General features: G+C 34.3%; 1 protein-coding gene across 1 annotated transcript in view; it reads left to right on the top strand.

The window, feature by feature from the left end:
- Window positions 1-24,312, top strand: part of ANKRD13C (ankyrin repeat domain 13C) — an 88,175-nt gene that overhangs the window by 5,562 nt on the left and 58,301 nt on the right. Inside the window, exon 2 of the mRNA XM_046645275.1 lies at window positions 18,856-18,897. Within this exon, the coding sequence (XP_046501231.1) occupies window positions 18,856-18,897 (42 nt within the window). The remainder of the gene's footprint in view (window positions 1-18,855; window positions 18,898-24,312) is intronic.

Below are 24,312 nucleotides of genomic sequence, written 5' to 3'. Positions count from 1 at the left end.
TTAGGAAAAAAGTGGTTTCTGGAAACCCAAGGTAATCCATTAAAGTGTTAGGCACCTTCCCCAGGTGTGAGGGTGATTTGGTGGTAAAATCTGTCACTCCACTGATTTATTGGGTTGGTTCAGTTGATTTTCATGACTATATGCATATGACCTTCATCCTTTCACCTCTTACCCTGTGTGCACCTCCAACACAGTAGGACTGTCCTTGGGTTAAGTGGCTGTGTTTCCTGATGGCATCATCATTAGCACTATAGAATGTGACGTACCACTTACAATTGTATACGAACTCATCTGCAGAGCTACTTCATAAGAGGGAGGGGGGAATCCTCGTCTCCCATTTCCTGCACTGAGCTATAGTAGGAGTAGGAATTTTGATCTTCCAACTGTGGCAAAAAAGGAAGCGGAAATGAGGAGTTACTGATGATGTTGTGTCCTGGGCTTCCTAAGTGAGGCAGAAAAATTCTGGAGGACTCATTGGAGAACTGAGTTCTAGGCTTCCCCAAGGTTAATGCCATTCTTAAGTCATAGAAATCTAATGCAGAGTCCAAGCTAATTGTCAGGATGCTTTAAGTTTTAGAAAATGAGTGTACTTCCTCAAAAATCGCTTGGGGGCTGGGCAAACAAACTATATATGCCAGTTCATATACCATTTATTTCATTGGGGGAGAGATGGAAGATCACTTTCAGAACAAGACTGAAGTGTGTAAAATGGGGGTAGGAAAAAGGGAAAAGGTCCTTTTTTCGAACTCTTTGAAGATTATGAATGATGTCAGTTATCAGGATATGTGAAGTTTAACTGTGTGATTTAGTTTGAATTTCATCTGTTCTTGAGCTGTTACTCTTGTTGAAATCCCAAACATTATCTGCAAAACTAGAAGGCCATCTCCATATTTGGAATTAGATCTGAGTTTGAGACCATGCTTCTCTACAGACTGGTTTTTATGAAATTATGCTACTTACTTAACTGCTGAAATAAGTAGATATAATAATATCTACCTCTTTAGGCTTTATATTCTCAAATGGGAGACTGCACTTGAAAATATTTTAACTCTGAAGGCTCATTTGAAAGTAATACCCATTAATATCAGTATCTTGCTGTCACTTTTGGTGGTAAGTACCTTTCAGCAGAAGACGTTCTTGTTTTTGAGGTTTAGATAGGACTTAATTGAGATTTTATCTGATACTCGAATTTATGCTGCCTGTCAGTCTGCTAAAGGATTAGGTTTATTTGACTCTCCCAGAAATCATCTTTAGTCTACTGCTGGTGTAAAGTGGTTTAGTGCGTTGGATTCTTGACTGTAAGTATGTATCAGACATGTTAATGCACGCTCTCTCTTACTCAGCACTGTACTGAATTCTGTAAAACCACCTGTGCTGTGTTGCATATCCTCTTGTGCAAAAAATCCTTTGGTTGGCTTTCATAGAGAATCATGTGGAGACCTGCATTGTCCTGGAGTAAAATGCCTTTTTGGAGAATAAAAACAGACTTTCACACTATTCTAATGGTTTTTTATCCCTTTTTTTTTGTTCATTCACTCCTTCATTTAACAGAGCACCTAACGTCGTAGATAGTTTTAGGTGCTGGGAGTACAGCAGTGAGCAAAATGGACAGAGTTTCCTGCCCCATGGAGCTTACATTCCAATGGGGGAAGGTAAATAATAAACAAACTAATAAATATATGGTATGACTGATAATGATAAATATAGAGTAAACAGAGCAAGGTAAGGAGGATAGAGAGTGCTAGGAGTACAGGGGAGGGGAGGTAGTAATTATTTCACTGAGATCAGGGTCAGGGAAGACATCAGTGATAAGAGAAATTTAAGCAGTTACCTAAAAATCTAAAGAAAATTAGGGAACAGGTATCTGGCAAAACAGAATCTCAGGCAGAGAATAGCAAATGCTAGGTACCACGTTCAAGGAATAGGAAGAAGGCCAGTGTGGCTGGAAAAAGGGAGAGAGTAGCACGAGAGAGGAGATTTGAGAGGTAGCAGGGGGTTTAAGCAGGAACTTTTGCAGACTATTGTTAAGGATTTCAGTTTTTACTCTGAGCAACATAGGAAGCAATTAAGGGTTTTGAGCAGAGGAGTAACATGATCTGATTTTAAAAGGCTCATTCTGGCTGCCATATGAAGCAGAAACTTGGGTGGGCAAGGGTCAGTTTAACGTGCTATTACAGTAAGTGGAGTGGCTGTGGAAATAATGAGAAGGGAGAGCTGGTTAAGAGTCGACAGTGGATTGGATAATATAGTATGTGTGTGTGTGAATTTTGATGGAATGGTACATTTATGAGAGAAAATACAAAAACTCTCCCTTTTTACTGCTTGCTGGGACTTGAAGGTGTCTGTAAAAGCTGGAGCTGTGTTGGTTCTAGTACTTGTGATTTCCTGCTTTGCTCCCTAGTTAGGGAGCACATGAAGTCAAAACTGTTTTTGTAATACAAAGTCATTACTTGCCTTTTTCACTGCGCTAACATTTGCACCAACGTACAAAAGCAGTGGTGGGTAAAATTGTTGAAACCTTAGCATGAATCAAGGCACCAGACTGCTAGTAGTCATTGTATTCTTCTCTGCCATGTACTTACAGTAAAAAAAAAAAAAAAGCCAATTTCACTTGGCTTTGATGAAGCTTAGAAATGATTAATTTTATTAAGTCAATCTTGAGTAAATATCTTTTTGATATTCTTTGTGATGTAATACAGATTATGCATGGTGCTCTCCTGTTGGATACTGAAGGGATATATATATCTTTGTATATTTCAAACCAAAGGGAAACATTTGTGCACTTGGAGTTGTAAGCCAGACTAGCTGCTTTTATCATGGAACACCATTTTTACTTGAAAGGGCAGCTTACAGACAAACTATAGTTATTCTGATTTGGATATTTGGCAGGCATTTTCTGGGAAATGAATGAAGAGACCCTGTGACTTAAAGGAAAACAATTGAAAGTACTTGTTGCCAATGAAAAAATTCAAGCTTTGAAATGAAAATTAAAATTTGTAAAACCTGTCTCTGTCTTTCTAAGCTTCCCAGTATTTAAAGACTATTCTGGTCATATTGGTGATATTACCAAATGTGATTTTTAAAATTTTGTATAGGAAAATGTGTTGACATTTGGAATGTCTGCATTACTCTGTCAACCAATATTTTCCAGATGGTTAAATGCATGTTAGAAAATCATGCATCCGTAAAAGATCCCTTCAAAGTGCAAGAGAAACCAATGGATTTCAGTGTAACACAGTACAGAAAGTTTATTGATAGAGTTTTAGATTTCAGCTTCCAACTCAACCTTTAAGAAATGACTATTTGTTGAGTTTTGGTGTAGTATCAAAGAATAGCCCAAATTATTTGAAAAGCCTATTAAAATATTCCTCTTTTTTTCAACTGAGTATCTTCTGAATGTGGATTTTCTTCATATATTTCAAACCAAAACATTTACACTTGATTGAATGTAGAAACAGTTATAAAAATCCAGCTGTCTTCTATTAAGCCAGACATTAAAGATGTTTAATTTACTTTAATTTTTAATTAAAGAATTTAAAATAGCACTACTCTTGTTATTCATTTTTGTTTTGGAAAATGCAATTTTTTTCATAAATTTTATATTAACATTTAATGAGTTTATTGTAATTTTAAAATTAACATTTTAAAGCATTTAATTTTAACTTCTAATAAGATAAGTATCAATTTATCCATTTAAAAGATTTTTGGAATCTTCAAGTTGGGATCTTCAGTAGTTCTTAAGAGTATAAAGGGGTCTTGACACCAAAAAGTTTGAAAACTTTTGGTATAATAAAAAGAATATGGATTTTAGAGTCTTAACTCCCACAATTTCTAAATATGTAATTTTAGAAAACTTATTAACTTTACTTTTCCTGTGAAAGAGGAAGAATATTTATCTCACAGGGTTGTGGAGCAAATTAAGTAAGATAAGATATATAAAGTATGCAGCATAGTGCTGGGCACATATAATAGATGCCCCGTAAATGCCACCCATTTGGTTGGTAATTTGTGTCCTTTAACGCTGTAGTGGTCTTAATGTTACTGGAATGTTTTTTACTCATTTGAAAAACAGAACTCACGTTTGTTTACCAAGGTAGAACCAAGGCATCCAACTTCAGATTTGAAAACTATGCTGTGAAAAGTTGACGGAGAAGGTTAAGTTTATAGTATCTTTTGTGTAACGTTAGCTTCAGCAGCAGGTTGAGAACTTAGAAAACTGAGGAGGTAGTAGATGAAGGTGACTGGGACGTTTGAACGCTTAGTTTCGTGATACACTTGGTCAGTAAAGTAAATCCAGTCTTGGCTACATGATGATGATGTTGATGTTGACGAAGATTATTTTGCATTTAAAATATTGAAATCACAGCATGGTATTTGGCTTCCTTGATAGTAGTATGTGTTTCTGATTGTGTTCTTACTTGTAAAATGAGAGGGATTGGATTATTGAACTCAAAGTCATTTTTAGGTCATAAATCTTTTGAAAATGTGCTTAATTTGGACTTGTAATAGGAAGTTTCATTTGTGACTTCAGGAGTTACTGATACTTTTGCTCTTTCACCTGTGTATTCTTGGAGGATTTAAGAAAACAAAGTAATTGTCTAGGGGCATAAATGCCTTGATTTCTTCATCTATGTGCTCTGTCTAGACTCTGCTGGGTTCTCTTTAATTTGTGTATTTTTTTTAATAGTTATTACATTCACATGCTACAAAATTATAAGAAGATAGAAAAGGATACATTGTAACAGTAAAGTTTCCCTCCCACTCGTCTTTACCCATGCATTTACCTTCTTTGGCAGCAACTAGTGCTATCAGTTCCTTGTTTTCTTCTTCTGTTGCCATTTAGAGAACTGTACTTTTTTTTCATCCTCAAAGTTACAGAAGTGAAGAAAGAGAACTCTTACTATCTTTTCTATTGTTAGGACAAAAAAATGAATATTCAGAAACTTATGTTTGATTTTAAATGTCTTTCTCGTTTTTTTACTGTCAAAGTTACATCTCCAGCTTAGACTTCTCCTTGGAGTTCCAGATTTTTGTCTCCATTTGAGACTCTCCATTTGGGAATCTTAGAGATATTTCAAAATTTATTTGTCCAAAATGGAGTTCTTATTTTCTACCTCGTTCCCTCCCACCTGGCCACCCAGTCTCTTAGTAAATCACATCCTTAACTATCCAGTTGCTCAAGTCTTAATCATTGGGATCATTCTTTGTGTCACCCCCTCCTCCTACCCATACACATCCATCAAGTTATTTTGAATCAATCTACTTTCTGTCTCCACTGCCATCAATTTGAGACCAACCAATTTTTATCATCTTTTCCCTGGAATACTGTTCCAGACTCACAGCTAGTCTCCCTTTGTCTCCCTCCATTCCCTTCTTTGTATGGTCACAAAAGTGATCTTAATATGTACTTTGTATCATGTCATGTCCCTGCTCAAGGTCCTTTAATGCCTTCTCCACTTAAAAGTAAGTTCATATTTCTTACCATAGTTATAGAGCCGCACATGATCTGGCCCTTGCCTACAACTCTGATATCTTGTACAAGTCTCGCCCTTTTTCTATATTCTGGCTGTACTTGTTTTCTTTCATTTCCTTGAATCTACCAGGTTATTTCTGGCCCCTGTCTGGAATGCTTTTCTTCTCATTCTTTGATTTCTTCTTTCCTGTTCATCTTTTAGATCTCATTTTGAACCTCATCTCTTTAGACATATGTTCCTGACTGAAGTATCAAAAAGTACATCTCCTTTTATTATTTTCAATATTAGCCTTTTATTATTCTTTTTAACACCTATCACAACCTATTTTGTTTCCTTTTATATTTCTTTTGCTCTTTTTTATGAATATAAGATCCACGATGGCAGGAATTATTTCTGGTTTGCTAATGGTTGAATCTCTAGTGTCCAGTACTATGCCTGGTAATTCCGTGGTAAATATTTGTTGAGTGAAAATAAATGGATTTTACTTCTGGGTAAAATGTTGGAGAAATAACAGAATCTATGAACTTCTAACTTTACATTAAAATACAATAATGACACTATGATCAAGTAAACTAGATTATGAAAGAAACTTTTAATAACTAATATGATGTGATTATATGTAGAAATTATATTGGTGGTTGACAGGTGTTCTATCCTGGAACCAATGCAATATGACATGATTAGACCCCTTACTGATTAGAGCAGGGGTCTACAAACATTTAATTAAAGGACAAGGTAGTAAACATTATAGCTTATGAGCCATACCATCTGTTGCATGAAAATAGCCATAAACAGTTCATAAACAATCAGCATGTGGCTGTGTTCCAGTAAAACTTTATGTCACGTCCCTGAATTAGAGGATGAGAAAGTTTCTAATATGAGAAACGTGGCAGGAGTAAGTTTGTGCCCTTCAGCAAGCCTACCCCTTCCTTTTGTCTTCATTTATTGCTATCAAAAAAGATAAAGCTATTTCTAGTACCTTGTTTTGAATAGAGAAATTCACACCAAAGAAGGAAGTGGGCAAGAAAACTTATTTTAGTCCAGAGCTGGACTAACCTGGGTGGTGGTGGTTAAGGCAAAATAAGAAGTCCAGTAAAAAGGCTTTATAAGGAAGACTTTTTGCTCTTAAAATTGCTGGGAGCATGAATAAATTTTTACTGCAATCCTAACAAGCTTACTTATCCCCCACTTCTCTTATCTTTTATTTATTTATTTTTTAAACAGCTTTATTGCAGTATAATTCATACGCCATACAACTGAACCATTTAAAGTATACGATTAAGTGGTTTTTGGTATATTCACAGTTGTGCAACCATCACCACAATCTATTTGAGAACATTTTCATCACTCTAAAAATAAACCCTCCACCCTTTAGCTTTCATTCCCTAGTCCCCGTATTTCCCCCAGCCCTAGACAACGACTACTCTATTTGCTCTCTTAGTAGATTTGATTATTCTAGGCATTTCATATAAATGGAATCATACAGTCTGTGGTTTTTGTGCCTGGCTTCTTTCACTTAGCATTGTTTTCAAGGTGCATTCGTGTTGTAGCATGTATCAGTACTTCATTGTGTTTTGTTGCCAAATAATATTCCATGCGTGCGTGGGCTTACCTCATTTTATTTGTACATTCATCAATTAATGGGCATATGAGTTGTTTCTACTTTTTGGCTATTATGAATAATGCTGCTATGAACACTTGTATGTAAGTTTTTGTGTGGACATGTTTTCATTTTCTTGGGTATATATCTTTTGCTGGGTCATGTGGTACCTCTATGTTTACCATTTTGAGGAACTGCTGAACTGTTTTTCAGAGTGGCTGCACTATTTTACTTTCCCAACAGCAATGTTTGGGGATTCCAGTTTCTCCTTCTTGTCAATACTTGTTATTATCTGTTTCTTTGATTATACCAGTCCTAGTGAGTATAAAGTGGTGTCTCATTGTGGTTTTGATTTGTATTTCCTTTATGGCTAATGATTTTGAGCATCTTTTCATGTGCTTATTGGCCATTTGTATGTCTTCATTGGAGAAATGGCTATTCAGATCCTTTCCATTTTTAAATTGGGTTGTCTTTTTAATATTTAATTGAAAGAGTTCTTCGTATATTCTGGATACAAGACCCTTATCAAATATATGACTTGCAAAATATTTTCTTTCTCTGTGGGTTGTCTTTTCACTTTCTTGACACCATCGTTTGCAGCACAAAATATTTTAATTTTGATGAAGTCCAATTTACTTTTGCTTTTTTTGCTGTGATGTTGGTATATCTGAGAAGCCATTACCTAATCCAAGTTCGCAAAGATTTACTCCTTTGGTTTTTTTCTAAGAGTTTTCTAGTTTTAGCTCTTACGTTTAGGTCTATGATCTATTTTGAATTAATTTTTGTGTATGGTGTGTTTGGTCCATTGATAGATATGTCTATCCTTATGCAAATACATAGTGTATTGATTAATGTGGTTTTGTAGTAAGTTTTGAAATTGCGAAGTGTGAATCATCCAACTTTGTTCTTTTTCAAGATTGTTTTGGATATTCTGGGGCCTTTGAATTTTTACGTGAATTTTAGGATCACCTTGTCAATTTCTGTAAAAAAGCCAGCTGGGATTTTGATGGAGGTTGCATTGACTTTATAGACTAATTTGGGGAGTATTGTAATCTTAACAATATTTAATCCATAAATTTGGGATTTTTTAGGTATTATTTAATTTCTTTCAATAATGGTTTGTAGTTTTCAGAGTGTAAGTCTTGCAGTGTTCTTCTTATCTTTGATTTCTCTGCAGCAACTCCTCAGTCCCTCAGCTCTTTGATTCTCTTTGTATTATCTAGAATATTAGAATAGAGTTTCATAGGAAAGTGCTTGAGTATCAGCTTGTTTGTTTAGCTTCAGAGTTTAGAGAAGGTTTCTTTTATTCATCCTCTTTAATGAACTGAGAGGAAACTAAGGGCAATCTGCTTGTCCTTTCCCATACCAGATTGGAAAAAAATCTTCATTCCAGGATGAATGAGGAGGGAAAAAAAGTCCATCTGAGGATCTTTGAAAAAATTTGTTATAAAAGAATCATAAGTATCTTGAAGATACCATTAAGAATACTGTAAAAAAGTAGAAGGAAAGTTTAGAAAATAATTGCTTTGTTTTTCAGTAAGAGATGAAAACAGTTTGCTCTCCAAACAACGGTTTTCTAAAACTGTTATATGATGATGTGAAGAAAACACGCCAAAATAAGAAGATCCTATGGAATTTTGAAAAATGTAGTCAATTCATTGAAAATCTAAATTAAATGCAGTAAAGTCTTGGTATTATAGAAAATTGAATGCATGATGACAAAATTCATTTGAAAACCAAGACCGTAGAGGAAAAGGAGAAAAATTAAAAGAATTAAGGACAAGCTATAAGTATAGAGAATACCTCTATATATTTCATTTTATGAATAATATGTATTTACAGAGAATAAAACAAAATAAGTGGATCAGAGACAATACTCAAAGCTATAAATGAAGAAGAAAATATTTTTGATCTAGAATTAGTTCTGATTCCAAAGTTAGAGAGAGCTCATAATGTGTTCCAGGGAAAATTAATGGAAAGAGATTCTGCATATCTTGGTCATATTTTAAAATTTAATGAGGAATCCTACACATACACAAGTGAAAAGCACAGGTTACTATTGAACAAATGAATATCACTTTGGCTTCAGACCTCTCAAATGTTAGAACGTACTTGTTACACCGTCTTCCAACTGTAGACTTCCTTCTGGCCTGATAGTCATTTTTGAAAGCAATAGTCATTTTCTAGAAAATAGAACAATTGCCATGATATCATTCCTGAAAAATATTATTCAAAGAAGTATCACAGATCATAAGAGATGAATTTAAATGGCTAACCCAAGAAAGGAGAATTTATGTCAGAAAAGGACTGATAATGAACATTGAAACCAGTTAAATTTACCATTGATAAGTCTAATAATTATAGTAAATATGATTATGATCTTGTGAGCAAATTTCCAGAAAAACCTTTTGTTTCAAATTTTGAAAGACATGTGTTCTATAAAGGATAAGGAAAAGGTTAATAACTACTAATTAAATCAGTGAAACAAAAATGGAGATAGAGGAGAAATGTAAGTACAGGCTTCCTCATTTTTTGTAAAAGGGAATCAAAAGCGTGGTTTATTTTTTTACTTTGTTAGGTATATGTGATTTTAAAAATGCTTTCTAAAAAGTGTTAGTTTGCTACAAATAGAATTTAAAATATATCTTTTTACAGTCTATGTTATTGCAGAAGATAAATTTTAAAAGACCAAATAAAAAAGACAGACTAGAAAAGCAAAGCAAAAGCACTTAAAAAATAGAAATCTCCCAAAGTATGATTATGGCAAATAAAGCTTTATATTCCCATATTGTATTGGTAGTGATTCTTGCAGTTATAATTGATAGAAACTCACTGCAAACTAACTTAAGCTGACAGGTATTTATTGTTTCATATAACTGAAAATGGTAGCCTGGGAGCCAATATTGGGCATGAGTGTATCTGGACCTCCTACAGTATTGTCAGAATATTTTTTTTCCTACAATCTCTTAGCTCTGCTGTTATGTAGAATTTCATTCTTTCTTATTGCAATTGGGCTTTATCTGTGTCAGAGTTTTTCAAACTCTGCACTTGACATTTTGTGTTGGATAATTCTTTCTGGTGGGAACCTGTCCTGTGCATTGTGAGATATTTAGCAGCATCCGTGGGCTCTATCCTCTAGATGCCATTAGTACCCCTACCCCCAATTTTGACGACCAAATGGCCAAATCTTCCCTAGGGGATAAAATTGCCCCTGATTGAGAACTACTGATCTATGTGGTAGAGAATATACAGCCCCTTACTCAAAACCTTAAAGCATTGTGGTTCTAATGGCAATAAACAGTGTTCCCTACCAGCTCAAGTACAAAAAAAAAAAAAAAAAGAAAATTGCAGAAAAGAACCTTGACCAAAGTGGGAATTGTGCTCTTCCCTGAAGCAGTATTCTAGTTAGGTTTCAGACTGGTTGGGGTTGGAGTCATGTGCCCTCCCTGGTTCATGTACTTAAGGTATGGGATTTGTTGCTAAGAGAAAGGAGCATGGAAAAAAATTCCAAAAATAACTATGACATCTACTAAAAGGGAAGGAAAGGACTCTCACAGACATACCTGAAAGAGAATGGTAAAAAATAGAAATTTTATTGTTGAGTTAATGGTAAATAAAAATATGAATAGTAAGATTAATTGCTGATAAAATTGAATTGAGATAAAAATGATTTAAAAATGCTAAGAGAATAATTATATTTTGATAGGAGTTATGATCATTAGTGCTAATAAAATTTTTGCATCTTTTGCCTTAACAGTATCAAAGAATAAAAAGCAAAGTATTACAAATATGGAGAAATTTAACAATAAAAATTGAAGTAGAATTTCTGCATCTAATAATGATGGACTAGATAATTAGGACTAATCTTCTTTAGTAACAAGCAAGAATAAAATACCTTAAGGGCATTGGAGATCTAACAAGGTAGGAAGGAATTAGTGGGCCAAGATCTGGCAGAAGATGGAAATCCAGAGATATGAGCCTAACACTTTAGGTTGTTTTGCCCCAGTAGCTTTTGTGAACCCAGAAGAAGTAGTTAAGATGATGAGCTTTTGACAGCCTCATTAAACTAAGAGAACAAAAGATGGCAGTTTGGTCCTGCTGAGTATGGGCTATCTCTTAAACATGCTGCTTTTGGGGCTGAGATCTTTAAGAGCTGCACCTTAGGAATAGGGTGAACCGAAAGTTAGTCAGCTCTGATACAGGCTGAAGCATAAGCTGTGAGTCATTTGTGAGGGTCAGAAGAAAATGTCATTCCCTGGATTAGTTGATCTTGGAGTCTAGTACTCTCAGACACATGTCAGAAGCACTTGAAAGTCTCTGGAGGATTTGTTTCTTAGGCTTCAAAATTTTTATGTAAAGAGTTAATTAAAGGGGCTGGCCCTGTGGCTGAGTGGTTAAGTTCATGCGCTCCACTTCAGCATCCCAGGGTTTCGCTGGTTTGGATCCTGCGTGCTGACATGGCATCGCTCATCAGGCCATGCTGAGGCAGTGTCCCACATGCCACAACTGGAGGGCCCCACAACTAAAAATACACAACTATGTACCGGGTGGCTTTGGGGAGAAAAAAGGAAAAGTAAAATCTTAAAAAAAAAAAGAATTAATTAAATACCATGTCCATGTCCATCATATAATTGAAGATGGACCAGCCTTATAAGGAAACTGGACAACATGAATGAGAATCAGGGAGAAATAATAAGAAAAACAGACCCATCAGAGGGTCATTTATTATAATTATTAGACAAAAACTTTAAATAACAATGTTTATTGTGTTCTTGGGGGATAAGAGACAAGGTTGAATATTTTAGCAGAGAACTGGAAACTATAAAAATTGAAATCACATATTTGAAAAAGAACTAAATAGAATTCTCAAGTGGAAAAATATAATAACATTAAAAACTAAATAAATGGGTTTAATAACAATTTAAACTCCAAAGAAGACAGAACTCATGATCTTGGAAATAGATCAGAAGAAAATATACTGAAAAATGGAAACAGAAAGAAATAAAAAGTGTAAGAGAAGTTCTACATTAGTTGAACCCCAGAGAGAGGACTAAAGCAATATTTGGAGAGAGAATTGCTGAGAGTTTTCCAAAATCGATGAAAAACACCAATTCAGAGATTCAAGAAGTCCAACCCAAGGAGAATAAAAAAAGGAACCTGCATTGGAGTGAATTGGCTGAAAAATAAAATCAAAAAAACTTAAATGCAGCCAGAAAAGAAAAGTCACATTACTTTCAAAGGAGCAGTAGAAAGTCCTATAGCTGACTTCTCAACAAAAAAGGAAACCATAAGACCACATAGAATGCTGAAGAAAATAACAGCCAATCAAGCATTATATACCCAGTACAATATCCTTCAAGACTGAAGTTGAATAGATATTTATAAACAAAAACCTGAGAGAATTCATTTATCAGATTGTCATTAAAAAATACTGAAGGATATGCTTCAGATAGAAGAAAAATGATTCTGATGGAAGGTTAGAAATGAAGACAGGGATGAAGAGCAACAAAAATGGTAAATAAACCTAAATGAATATTGACTCTGTAAGGTGAAAATAAAAAACTTACAGGACTAGATAACAGTAGCATGTAAGTCTGGATGAAGGGAGTGAAGTTAGTTTTCCAAGGTCATTGCATTTCTCTGAAGAGGGGTAATGTACCATTTAACATTAGACTTTGATAAATCAGATATGTACATTGTGAACTCTAGAGCAGTGCTGTCTAATAGAAATAAAATGCAAGCCACAAATGTAACTGCAAATCTTCTAAGCCAAATAAAGAAAATAAAAAGAAGTAATTTAATTTTAATAATACATTTTATTTATACCTTCTATCCCACAAACGAAAAAACAAAATAGAATAATGAAAATAATTAGTCTAGAAGAAGGTAAGAAAGATGAGAAAAAGGAGCATAGAACCAGCAGGACAAATAGAAAACACAAAGCAGGATGGTAGCTTTAAACTCCAATATATCAGGAAGTATAACATATGAAACTAAATTAAGTGCTCCAGGGAAAAAACAAATACTGGTGTATTGTATGAAGTCACAGTCAGCTACATGCAGTTAGAAACACATCTAAAATGCAAAAATGTCTAAAAGTTGAAAGTGAAAGGATTGAAAAATATATTCCATGCAAATATCAATCCAAAAAAAGTTGGTATAGTTGTATTAACATCATAATAAGTTCTAAACCAGTAAACATTATCTGAGATAAAGAGAGATGCCTCATAATGAAAAATTCAATGAATCAAGAAAATATAAAGATTTGATTTGTTACCACCTCTTTTATAATTTTTCCTGAGTTACAACATTCCATCAGAATTCATTTTCTCCCCTCTGAGCTTCTGTAGAATTGTGTGACTTTATAATGAAACTTAATAATGCACCCTAGTCATCTGCATCTGTTATACAGAGTTGTAGGCCCCTAAAAGCAAAGATAGTTTTATTCATTTTTGTATTACTCCTGGTGCATAAAAAATTCTTCAATAGGGGTCTAATGAATAGCTGAATTACATTGAACCAGTTCCTCAATAAAAGTTTATACATTAAAAAAAAATTTGATTTGTATTTAATATCATAGCCAGAAAATATATCAAGGAAAAACTGCTAGACCTACAAGAAGATATTAAAAAAACTCCAATTATAGTGGTAAATTTTGCAATTCCTCTTTCTGTAACAAGAATCTGACCAAAAAACCCAGTAAGGATATAAAAGACAGGAACAACACAACAAACCAGATCTAGTAAATTTATGTGAAGTGGTGCATACAACAACTTCAGGATACATGCTCTTTCAAAGATATGGAAAGCATTTACAAAAACTGACCAGACTTGATCATAAGGCAAATGAATCTGAACATGTTTCAGAGGATTGAAATTATGCTGAGTTTGTTCTCAGATCACAATGTAATTAAGCTAGAAATTATTAATAAAGAGATAAAGATTGTGGCTGGCCCCATGGCATAGTGGTTAAAGTTCAGTGCACTCCACTTTGGTGACCCAGGTTCGCAGTTTCGGATCCAGGGTGCAGACCTACACCACTCATCACTCATGCTGTGGTGGCGACCCACATACAAAATAGAGGAAGATTGGCACAGATGTTAGCTCAGGGCCAGTCCTCCTCAGCAAAAAAAAAAAAAAAAAAAAGATGTATCAGGAAAAAGATTGAAAAATCATCTAACAATCCATTTCAAGAAATTAGAAAAAGAACAACTTAATTTGCTTAATTTCCCAATTTGAGTGTATTTTATCCAAATAAATATAAGAAAGGAGATAATGAAAGAGCAAGAGTTACTGAATTGGAAAAACAAACGTTAAGTAGCAACATGCCAAAACTTTGTTCTTTAAAAAGATGCATAAGATTAATAAACCTCCGACTGATAAAAAGAAAAAGAGGAAACATAGATAATAAATATGGATGAAAAGCGGGGCATCTCTGTAAATTCTAATATCATTAATAAATTATTAAAGGCTATTGTGAACAAAATGTATGCCAATAAATGACAATTTAAATAATGACAGAATCCTAGAAAAATTCACTTTGTCAAAATGAACACAAAAAGGAATTAGAAAACATAACTGTTCTTGGCATTATTTAAAGGCAGTATATCCATAATGAAAATGTTCACTCAAAAGAAACTCCAGGGTTAGATAGTTTTACAAGTGTATTATTCGAAATGTTTAGGAAAAGTAACACCAAAACCTTTCCAATTGCATTTACCTGATGATAAAACATTTGAGTTTGCAACCCTTGCCTAAGGTAATTCCTGTTGCATTTTAATTATCAGGTTTTGGTAACTATTGATATTATTAAGGTTTTGAATCTCTCCGCCCATTTCATCCATCCCCCACCTATCATCTCTGGCAACCACCAGTGTGTTCCCTTATCTCTGACCTTGGTTTTGGTTTTTTTTTTTGGATTCCTCATGTTAGCAAGATCCTATGGTATTTGTCTTTGTCTGTCTGACTTATTTTACTTAGTGCAGTGCTCTCAAAGTCCATCCATGTTGTTGCAAATGGCAAGATTTCATTTTTTTATGGCCGTATAATTTTCCATTGTATATATACTACATTTTCTTTATCCATTCATCCATTGATGGACATTTGGGTGGTGTTCATATCTTGGCTATTGGAACACTGCAGTGAACATGGGGGTGCATATATCTTTTCTAGCTAGTATTTTTGTTTTCTTTGGATAAATACACAGAAGTGGAATTGCTGGATCATATGGCAGTTTTATTTTTAATTATTTTTGTTGTGTGTGGGGAAGCTTGGCCCTAAGCTAACATCTGTGCCAATCTTCCTGTATTTTATGTGCGATGCCGCCACAGCGTGGCTTGGCCAGTGGTGCTACGTCTGCGCCCGGGATCTGAGCCTGCAAACCTGGGCTGCGGAAGCAAAGTGCGCGAATTTAACCGCTCCACCGCCATGCCGGCCCCCTATTTTTAACTTTTTGAGTAACCTCCATACTGTTTTCCATAGTGGCTGCATCACTTTGCATTCCCACCAACAGTGCACAAGGGTTCCCTTTTCTCCACATCCTCACCAGCATTTGTTATCGCATGTCCTTTTGATAATAGCCATTCTAACAGGTGTGAGGTGATATCTCATTGTCGTTTTAGTTTGCATTTGTCTGATGATTAGTGATGTCGAGCATCTTTTGATGTACCTCTTGGCCATCTGTATGTCTTCTTTGGAAATATATCTATTCTGATCCTCTGCCCATCTTTTAATTGGATTGCTTGTTTTTTTTCTATTTAGTTATGTGAGTTCTTTATATATTTTGGATATTAAGCTTTTGTAAGATATATTATTTGCAAATATTTTCTCCCGTTCTGTAGGTTGCCTTTTCATTTTGTTGATGGTTTCCTTTGCTGTGCAGAAGCTTTTAGTTTGATGTAGTCCCACTTGTTTATTTTTGCTTTTGGTGTCAGATTCAAAAATCATTGCCAAGACTGATATCTAGGAGCCTATGTTTTCTTCTAAGACTTTTATGGTTTCTGGTCTTATGTTCAAGTCTTTAATCCATTTTGAGTTAATTTTTGTGTATAGTGTAAGAGACTGGTCCAGTTTCATTCTTTTTTGTGTGGCTGTCCGTTTTCCCAACACCATTTAGTGAAGAGACTGTCATTTCCCTGTTGTATATTCTTGGCTCCGTTGTCATAAATTAATTGATGATATATACATGGGTTTATTTCTGAGCTCTCTATTCTATTCCATTTATTTATATTTTTATGCCAATACCGTACTGTTCTGTTACTATAGCTTTGTAATACAATTTGAAATCAGGAAGTGTGATGCCTCCGTCTTTGTTCTTTCTCAAGATTGCTTTGGCTACTTGAGGTCTTACAAGTGGATTTCTTTTACCTTGTATTAAGCTGAAGATTTTGAAGGCACTGAATAGTGTATTAACCTGACCCACAGATGGTTCCAAATCTGATATCAGTGGATGACTAAGTTTAAAATTGTTCTTAAGCATTTTCATGTAGTGTTTGACGTAAACATGGTGTTAGTCAATAGTAGAAAAATTGTGCCTTACTGAGATTTCCTTATCCAGAAAAGTCAGTTGAAAGTCCCTAACCTTATAGTATTTTTGTGTGTGTGTATGTTGGGGGGGAAATAGAAAAATCACTGATGTAGTTTTGTTTTTTAGAGTTTTTCTTTTGTTTCTTTATGAGGTAGGTTTATGATCTCAACATGAGAAGATAGAGAAATCAGTTTTACTAACTTCATATTTTTATATATTTGCAGTGAAAAATACTTTCCTTCACTGCATGTTCCGTATTGAACTAGCAGTCAACAATGCTTTTCTAAAACCAAAATACTTTTTTCATTTGCCTTGTCATTTTTATTTTTACCCATGTAAATTTTTTTTAACATTATGACATAATATTTTGAGAAGATAGCTCACTGAAAGGTGTGAAATTTGGGGAAGATCGAAGTCTGTCTTTTTGGAAAATAGCTTATACTGATAACTTGGTAACTATTGAAACTTCTTAAGTAGTATTGTGAGCATAGCCTCTTTTCTGGGGACATGCTTCAATGTATGATTATTATCAGTGTATTATAGTGGTTTCCGTATTTTAATTAGGATGAGTTCTGAGGTGTGAAAACCAGGGAGTATATTGCTTAGTCACTAATGGAAATTTGTCCTTCAAATTGTTATTTCTGAAAAACATAATGTGAATTATGTCCGCAAATCTGTTTTTTTTTTATTCCTAATGGTTAACACCAAGAGATTTACTGTAATCCAGGAATTTTTTGGTAAAATTACTTATAGAGAAAATTTAAATTTAGTGAATTTATTTGTCTTCAAAATTTTGCACAAAATATCATTTTGCTCTCTGCCAACAATTCCGGTTCTATTCTGCCTATTGAGCAAAAGATGTGTGCATGTATGTTTTAATCATCTTGGCAGGTTTTGTCAAACTAAGAGTTTGGGGTAGATCTTATACAAATTTTTTAGAAAAAGTAATCATCTTATTTTATCCTGTATATTATTTCTTGATAAGTGTGTAGCTCATTTTATTGGCAAAAATTGTTCATATGGTGACTTCTGTAAATATGCTAATATCTGAAAAACAGTATACATAAATTTTATTTAGTAATTTTACTTTCAAATAGTACTATAGGTTTGCTTTCTTTTCTGATAAGAGGTTTATAGGCTATAAATGTGACTTGGGGTATCATTTTGAAGTTAAATTAATCCTTCTATAACATCAGCTATAGGATATAGTCCAAACTCATTAGCACAGCCTACAGATCCTCATTAATTTGTCTTTTGCTCATCTGTCCAATTTCATTATTTGCTGTTGTCCTACAAGCTAAACTTTACCCCCACTAGTCATAAGCATTTTTGTTTGTTTCCCAAGTATAAATTGTTCTTACATTTGATGTAATTCGGGGGAGTTTTTTTCTTTTTTTAATAATATATATATTTTTTAAAGATTTAATTTTTTTCCTTTTTTCTCCCCAAACCCCCCTGGTACATAGTTGTATATTCTTCCTTGTGGGTCCTTCTAGTTGTGGCATGTGGGATGCTGCCTCACCGTGGTTTGATGAGCGGTGCCATGTCCGTGCCCAGGATTCGAACCAATGAAACCCTGGGCCGCCTGCAGCGTAGCGTGCGAACTTAACCACTTGGCCACGGGGCCAGCCCCGGGGAGAGTTTTTTTTTTAACATGAAATACTAGTCAGCGTTACTTTGTTTGACTACAGATTTCTAACCCATTCTTCAAGACTCATTTCAGTGTGATCTGTCTTCAATATTTAACTCTCTGCACAGGCAAAATGAGGTGTTCTGCCTTGTGTGCCCTTCTGTACTATCTGTACTCCCTGCTATTCTGATAAATAATAATAACAATTATTTATTTTCACCTCAGTCTCCAGCAGAAGACTTCTGAACAATTTGAGGACTGGTATTGAGTCTTATTGATATTTATCCTTAAGGATCAGTCCATAGTAGGTGTTTAAATTGTTTGTTGAATGAACGAAGAATGATATGATAGAGAAGTTAACAGCACAGGAATCTGTGAAGTCTCTTTGGAGAAGAAATCCCAAAAGCAAACTGGGTATCTTTTTCTTTGCGGGGGTGGGGAGGCGTAGGATACATTGTGTTTAGAAACCATGGCATCCTCTGACTTTGAATTTGCTGTATAAGCAGGATCATTTGCATTCACGTTATTTTTGCTTAAAATCTATCAGTGAAATTTCTAAAGGAGCTAAAACCACTTTTGAATAAGTTTTCCTATGTTTTCACTAATTTAATTTTTTTCTATTTTAGGAAACACTCCTTTACATCTTGCTGTGATGTTAGGAAATAAAGGTTAGTAAATTTTTTTTTGTTGTTTAACTTCACAAATGTATTGTCTGCTTAAAAATTTTAAGATGAATTTTGTCTTTTGAGGTTTTAAAAATTGATCTGTTTATTTTATTTTCTAACTGAGCTTAGGATTCAGTATATTAAAAATAACAAATATTTTCTGATTTCCATAGCACTTTTTTCAAAGAGGTAATGGAAATCCTGTACTAACCTTTGTTAACTGTTTCTTTTCCTCACTTGGTTATTTTATCAGGCAAGTATTTATAATTTCAGGAGACTCTTATTTCCAAGTATTAAAGTTTATTAATTATTGTAATACTTTTAATATTCAAAGAATTTTATAAGATTCTTTAATATGGGCTATTTTGAATATCTAAACTCATAAGTCTAGCTTTTTGTATGGTAGATTGTAACAATGTGGTACTTTTTTTTCCTTTAATTTAAAAAGAAACAACTCATAGACAGGTGATTTAAAGGATCTACTTTTTAAGGCTATCCCTAGATGCAATAAAATCTTAGTTATGTGGATTCCTGGTAATCCTGGAAGTGAAGATTCCAGACAGCTGATTGGCAACTTTTTAAGCTCTAGACTTTAAATTTTAGATGTGTTTGATAAAAATATTTTAAAAACGTATACTCCTGAATTTTTAAACAGGCTAATGAATTTTTGTTAATACTTTTCTTTCTGATCATCTGGAAGTATCATTGTGTACATCCGTTATTGTCATACAGTGTAATGTAGCTGTTTGTATAAACATTTGATCTGAATGTATGGTTAAGTGAAGCATATGATCTGCATGATAATTTAATTTTGATTTTAATTCTGTATAAATTGGTGACTCAAATCTTTCTTTGTTTAGTTATGCTATTTTTTTCCTTCTTGTAAGGAACACACTCACTCAAATAACCTCTAAATAAAGAGAGATTTATTAAGAACCTACACTGTAGAAACTCAAGATATGGGGACAAACTACATCTCAGGAAGAGCAGTAACCAAGACAATTTGGGGGATCAGCCATTCTCCTTCTTTCCTTCCCTCTCCTTCCCACTTTCCCTCCCCCCGTCTATCTGTCTGTCTGTCTGTCTGTCTATCTATCTATCTATCTGTCATCTGTTTATCTCTTATGGTGTGTCTGCTGTTCTTTATATATATGTAATGTTCTCCCATTTCTTGATTGATTTTTCTCTGTTTACTGAAATTGAGCATGACCCCAAATAACTGTTCTAGGGTCCTAAATCTTCATGACTTTCTGGTTTGAGTCATCACCACCAGCTAGTTCAGTTTCTTAGGTTCCTAAATTTCTGAGCAAAAAGTTTGATTGGTCTAGTTCGTCTCAAGCCAAGCCACAGTGATGAGTGACTGGCGAGCTCATAATTATCTTTGGGATGCGTATTTACTTCTGTGAAATTATCTTTAGCCAGGGTGGCTTGGGGTGAGAGCTGGCAGTAGGAGAGGGAATCAGGTATACAGAGGAAGAATGTTTAGTTCGCAGGACTATGGATAGGGCAAGCCATGATAGTTGTCTCTAGTTTAGTTACCTTGGTGAAAATATATCAGATGTAGTTGGCTAAATTTGACCAATAAAAACTTATGCTTTTTGTCAAAGAACATTGGATCAGAACTTTAGAAAATAACTGAAATGTATCGATCATTTACAATGTGCTAGATGCTTTTTTTAGTGCTTTATACATATATACTCATTTGACACAGCAACCATGTAATGAAGATATGATTATCCCCATTTTACAGATGAAAAAGGCTCTGAGAAGTTAAGCAATTTTCCTAGAGTACAGTAGCAGAGTTTTACTTGAGTTTAGAGCATCTGGCTCTGTAGCCTGGATTCCTAACCATTACGCTGAACTGCCTTGCTCTCTTTTCGCTGAGAACCATTCAAAAAGGATATGGTCTATATCAAAGTTAGCTATCATGCAGTATGGTTCCCTCCTGTTTTCATGGCAGACATTGTTAATTTGATGCCAAGTGTGATTGCTGTTTTAAATTTAGCACTTTAATAGTAAATATGGATTTACAGGATTTGAATATGAGATGAAATATATCTACCATCCCAAGTCTAGGTGTTCTAATTTTAATTGGAGGTGTTGTGTATTGTTATGCTTCATCACAGGCTTATATCAGCTTGTCCAAAATGTGTTTCACAGAACATTAGTTTCATGGGATATTGATAAGTATTTAGAGGAAAATAGTTTCCTTTTTCCAGGTCAAATAGATTTGGAGAATAGGGAGTTAATACATATTAAGCAGTTTTCTTTATTGTGCACCTTCTTAGAACTTCCATATGCTAATATGCAGGGACAAGCGTTGGATATAGAGTTGTTGTTCCCCACAGTTATTTGGTGTTTGCTCTTTTTTCACAAGTATCTTGAGAGACTAGAGTTCTGTGGAACATATTTTGGGAAACACTTGGTTAGATGATTCAGAATCTGCAAATAATGTCAATATTTGCTCTTTCTGAGTCTTTTTCATGTAGAATAGGTACAGCCATTAATATACTGATGCATTTCCATTTTTCCAGTTGTTTACTCTGCTTTGCTTTTTTCTTTATGGCCTTTTAATATTTTTGATGTTTGGTTGCACAAGAGTGAGATTAAAATGTGTAGTGGAATATAAAACATCTACTTTATACTTAATTCTGTAAATTAATTTTACATTATACCATTGTTCAGTCCGTGCCTCTCTATTCTCTTTTATCTCCTCCTTTAGAGACATACTATACCTTTAGTAATTTTATTGTAGAAGTGCACTTTCTGTGTGTATACTTGTTTGTAAACATAGTAAAAATTCCCAGGGCATTCAAATAATATTTGTAGATTGAGTTAAAGAGAGATACCCTAGGACTTTCACACTTTTATTTACTTCTTTTCTCTAACTCATCTTAACCTACTGAATAACCTTATTTTTTTACTTTTGAAGTCTGATTTTTTTCTGAATTTCTGGATCCATTGACCATCTTGGCCATGTTGGCTGGGAAGTTTTTGGACTATGGATTTGAGTTGAAATGGAAAAGAAGATTATACTTAAAAAAAGTTCAGGAATCTTTAGGAGATGAAATGGAAAACTAGTCTTTAATTCTTATCCTTTTAGAAAGACATCAGAGAAAGGTTCTTCAGACCAGTTGCTGAACCTTTTAATTTATTCTTGGTCTTTTCTAGATCTACAAGTTTTTATTTTTCTCACGAAATAACTCTAGGATTAGTAAGATTTTTCACTTTCATAAAGGTCTCTCTGGATGTTCTGTTTTGTTCCCAACTGTCCTGTTTATCCCATCCACTCTCTTTATATTTTATCACTTTTATAGCTCTTGCTTATTTGTATGTGATTTCTGTTTCTCATGATTTCATTTTGTCCAGACTCTTCAAGTCCTAACTTCTTTGTGGCACATTTATACATTCTTTAAGCCTTCGTGCCTGGTTGTTAACTCCGTGGTTTTTTTATTATTCATTATTGAAATCACTGAGAGAAGGCATTTGATTGATCTGGTTCTTTTTTTTTTTTTTAACACATATGAAAATATGTCATAGGTCATTGGCATATCCATGATAATCTGACTTTTTGTTGGTTGCTCATTTCTACATCAGTTGAGTTGTGATTGGTGAGTGAAAGATTCAGCAGAGTCTGTGGATTAGAAAACAGTTGACATGTCTAGCATGTATATAAATTATACCAATCCTATACCTTAGTTTACACAATTGTGATATTGCTTTTGATACTGTTGTGCAATGTGTTTTTTATTTTTGTTTTTTTGGGTTTTTTGCTGAAGAAGATTCACCCTGAGCTAAGATCTGTTGCCAGCCTTGCTCTTCTTTTTGTTTGAGGAAGAGTAACACTGAACTAACGTCTGTGCCAGTCTTCCTCTATTTTGTATTTGGGTTGCCACCAAAGCATGGCTGCCGATGAGTCCTGTAGGTCTGTGCCCTGGAACTGAACCTGGGCCAGTGAAGCAGAACACACCAAACTTAACCACTACACCATGGGGCTGGCACTGCAACTTGCTTTTTAACATTTTAAATTAAAATGTTTTCTTTAATGATTTTTAGATTATTAATGCATGCTTGTTGAAACAATTGAAATAACACAGTACAAACATGTATAAAAGCGTCATCTGTCCTACTTCTTTTTCTGATATAATTAACATTAATAGCCTAGTGGGTATCCTTGGACACCTTCCTCCTTACTTATAACACAGGGGCTTAGTTTGTTTTTACTAATGTTGAGGACTATGTACAGTACTTTGCCATATTTTTCTTTTCGCTTGAAAGTTTATCGTGAAATACTTTTGCAAGTCTGTAGATACATATCCATGTTTATGTTCCCCTAACTTCTTTCTGTATGTATACATACACACATATTTACATAAAACCCCATGGTAGGTTTCTTGAGGGGAGGGTGCAATATGTTTTGCTTTCTTTCTTTCTTTTTTTAAGATTTTATTCTTTTCCTTTTTCTCCCCCAAAGCCCCCCGGTACATAGTTGTATATTCTTCGTTGTGGGTCCTTCTAGTTGTGGCATGTGGGACGCTGCCTCAGCGTGGTTTGATGAGCAGTGCATGTCCGTGCCCAGGATTTGAACCAACGAAACAACTGGGCCGCCTGCAGTGGAGTGTGCGAACTTAACCACTCGGTCACGGGGCCAGCCCCTTTCTTTCCTCTTTTTTTAAATTCTTTTTAGCTGATCTCTCTGTCATCTTCTCTCCTTATTAACCCCTTCTCCCGATAAACATGGTAACCCATGTTAATAACCTCCTGGATATTCTTCCATACTTTTCTCCATGCTTATTATTATAGTATACAGATATGTGTATATGTATCTAAACACACACTCATATATGTAGTTTTTTAGTTCTTCTTAAAAAATGAGATCATAATACACTTCTATGTTGAGCAGATATATTATATCATTTAGCAGTACAATGTGGACATTCCATTAAGTCTATTGAGATGGCTTAAATTCATTCCTCTTTTTTAAATTGGTTTTTTCATTCTTTTTTTTCTTTCAGCACTTTATTATGAAAAGTTTGAAAGTTTCAAATATAGGAAAACTGAAAGATTGTCACAATCAATATTCAAAAACTCTCCACCTAGGTTCAATAATTGTTAACATTTTATCATATTTGCTTTATCTTTATCTTAGTGTTTTACATATATTTTTTATGTACCATTCGAAAAGTAGAAATAGATGTTGTGACATTTTACCACCAAATACTTCAGCATGCATCTCCAAGAATAAGGACATTCTCCTTCTTAACCACAATATGATTATCACACCTAAAAAAATTAATAATATTGTTATAATAGCTGATATCTAATCCATATTTAATTTTTTCCAGGTGTTCCAAAAATATTTTTTATATGTCTTTCATATATAACCAAGACCCAATTGAGGTTCACTGATTTATTTTG

This window comes from Equus quagga, chromosome 18, assembly GCF_021613505.1.
Source record: "Equus quagga isolate Etosha38 chromosome 18, UCLA_HA_Equagga_1.0, whole genome shotgun sequence".
Lineage (NCBI taxonomy): Eukaryota > Metazoa > Chordata > Mammalia > Perissodactyla > Equidae > Equus > Equus quagga.
This window is presented reverse-complemented; position numbering and strand designations above follow the sequence as displayed.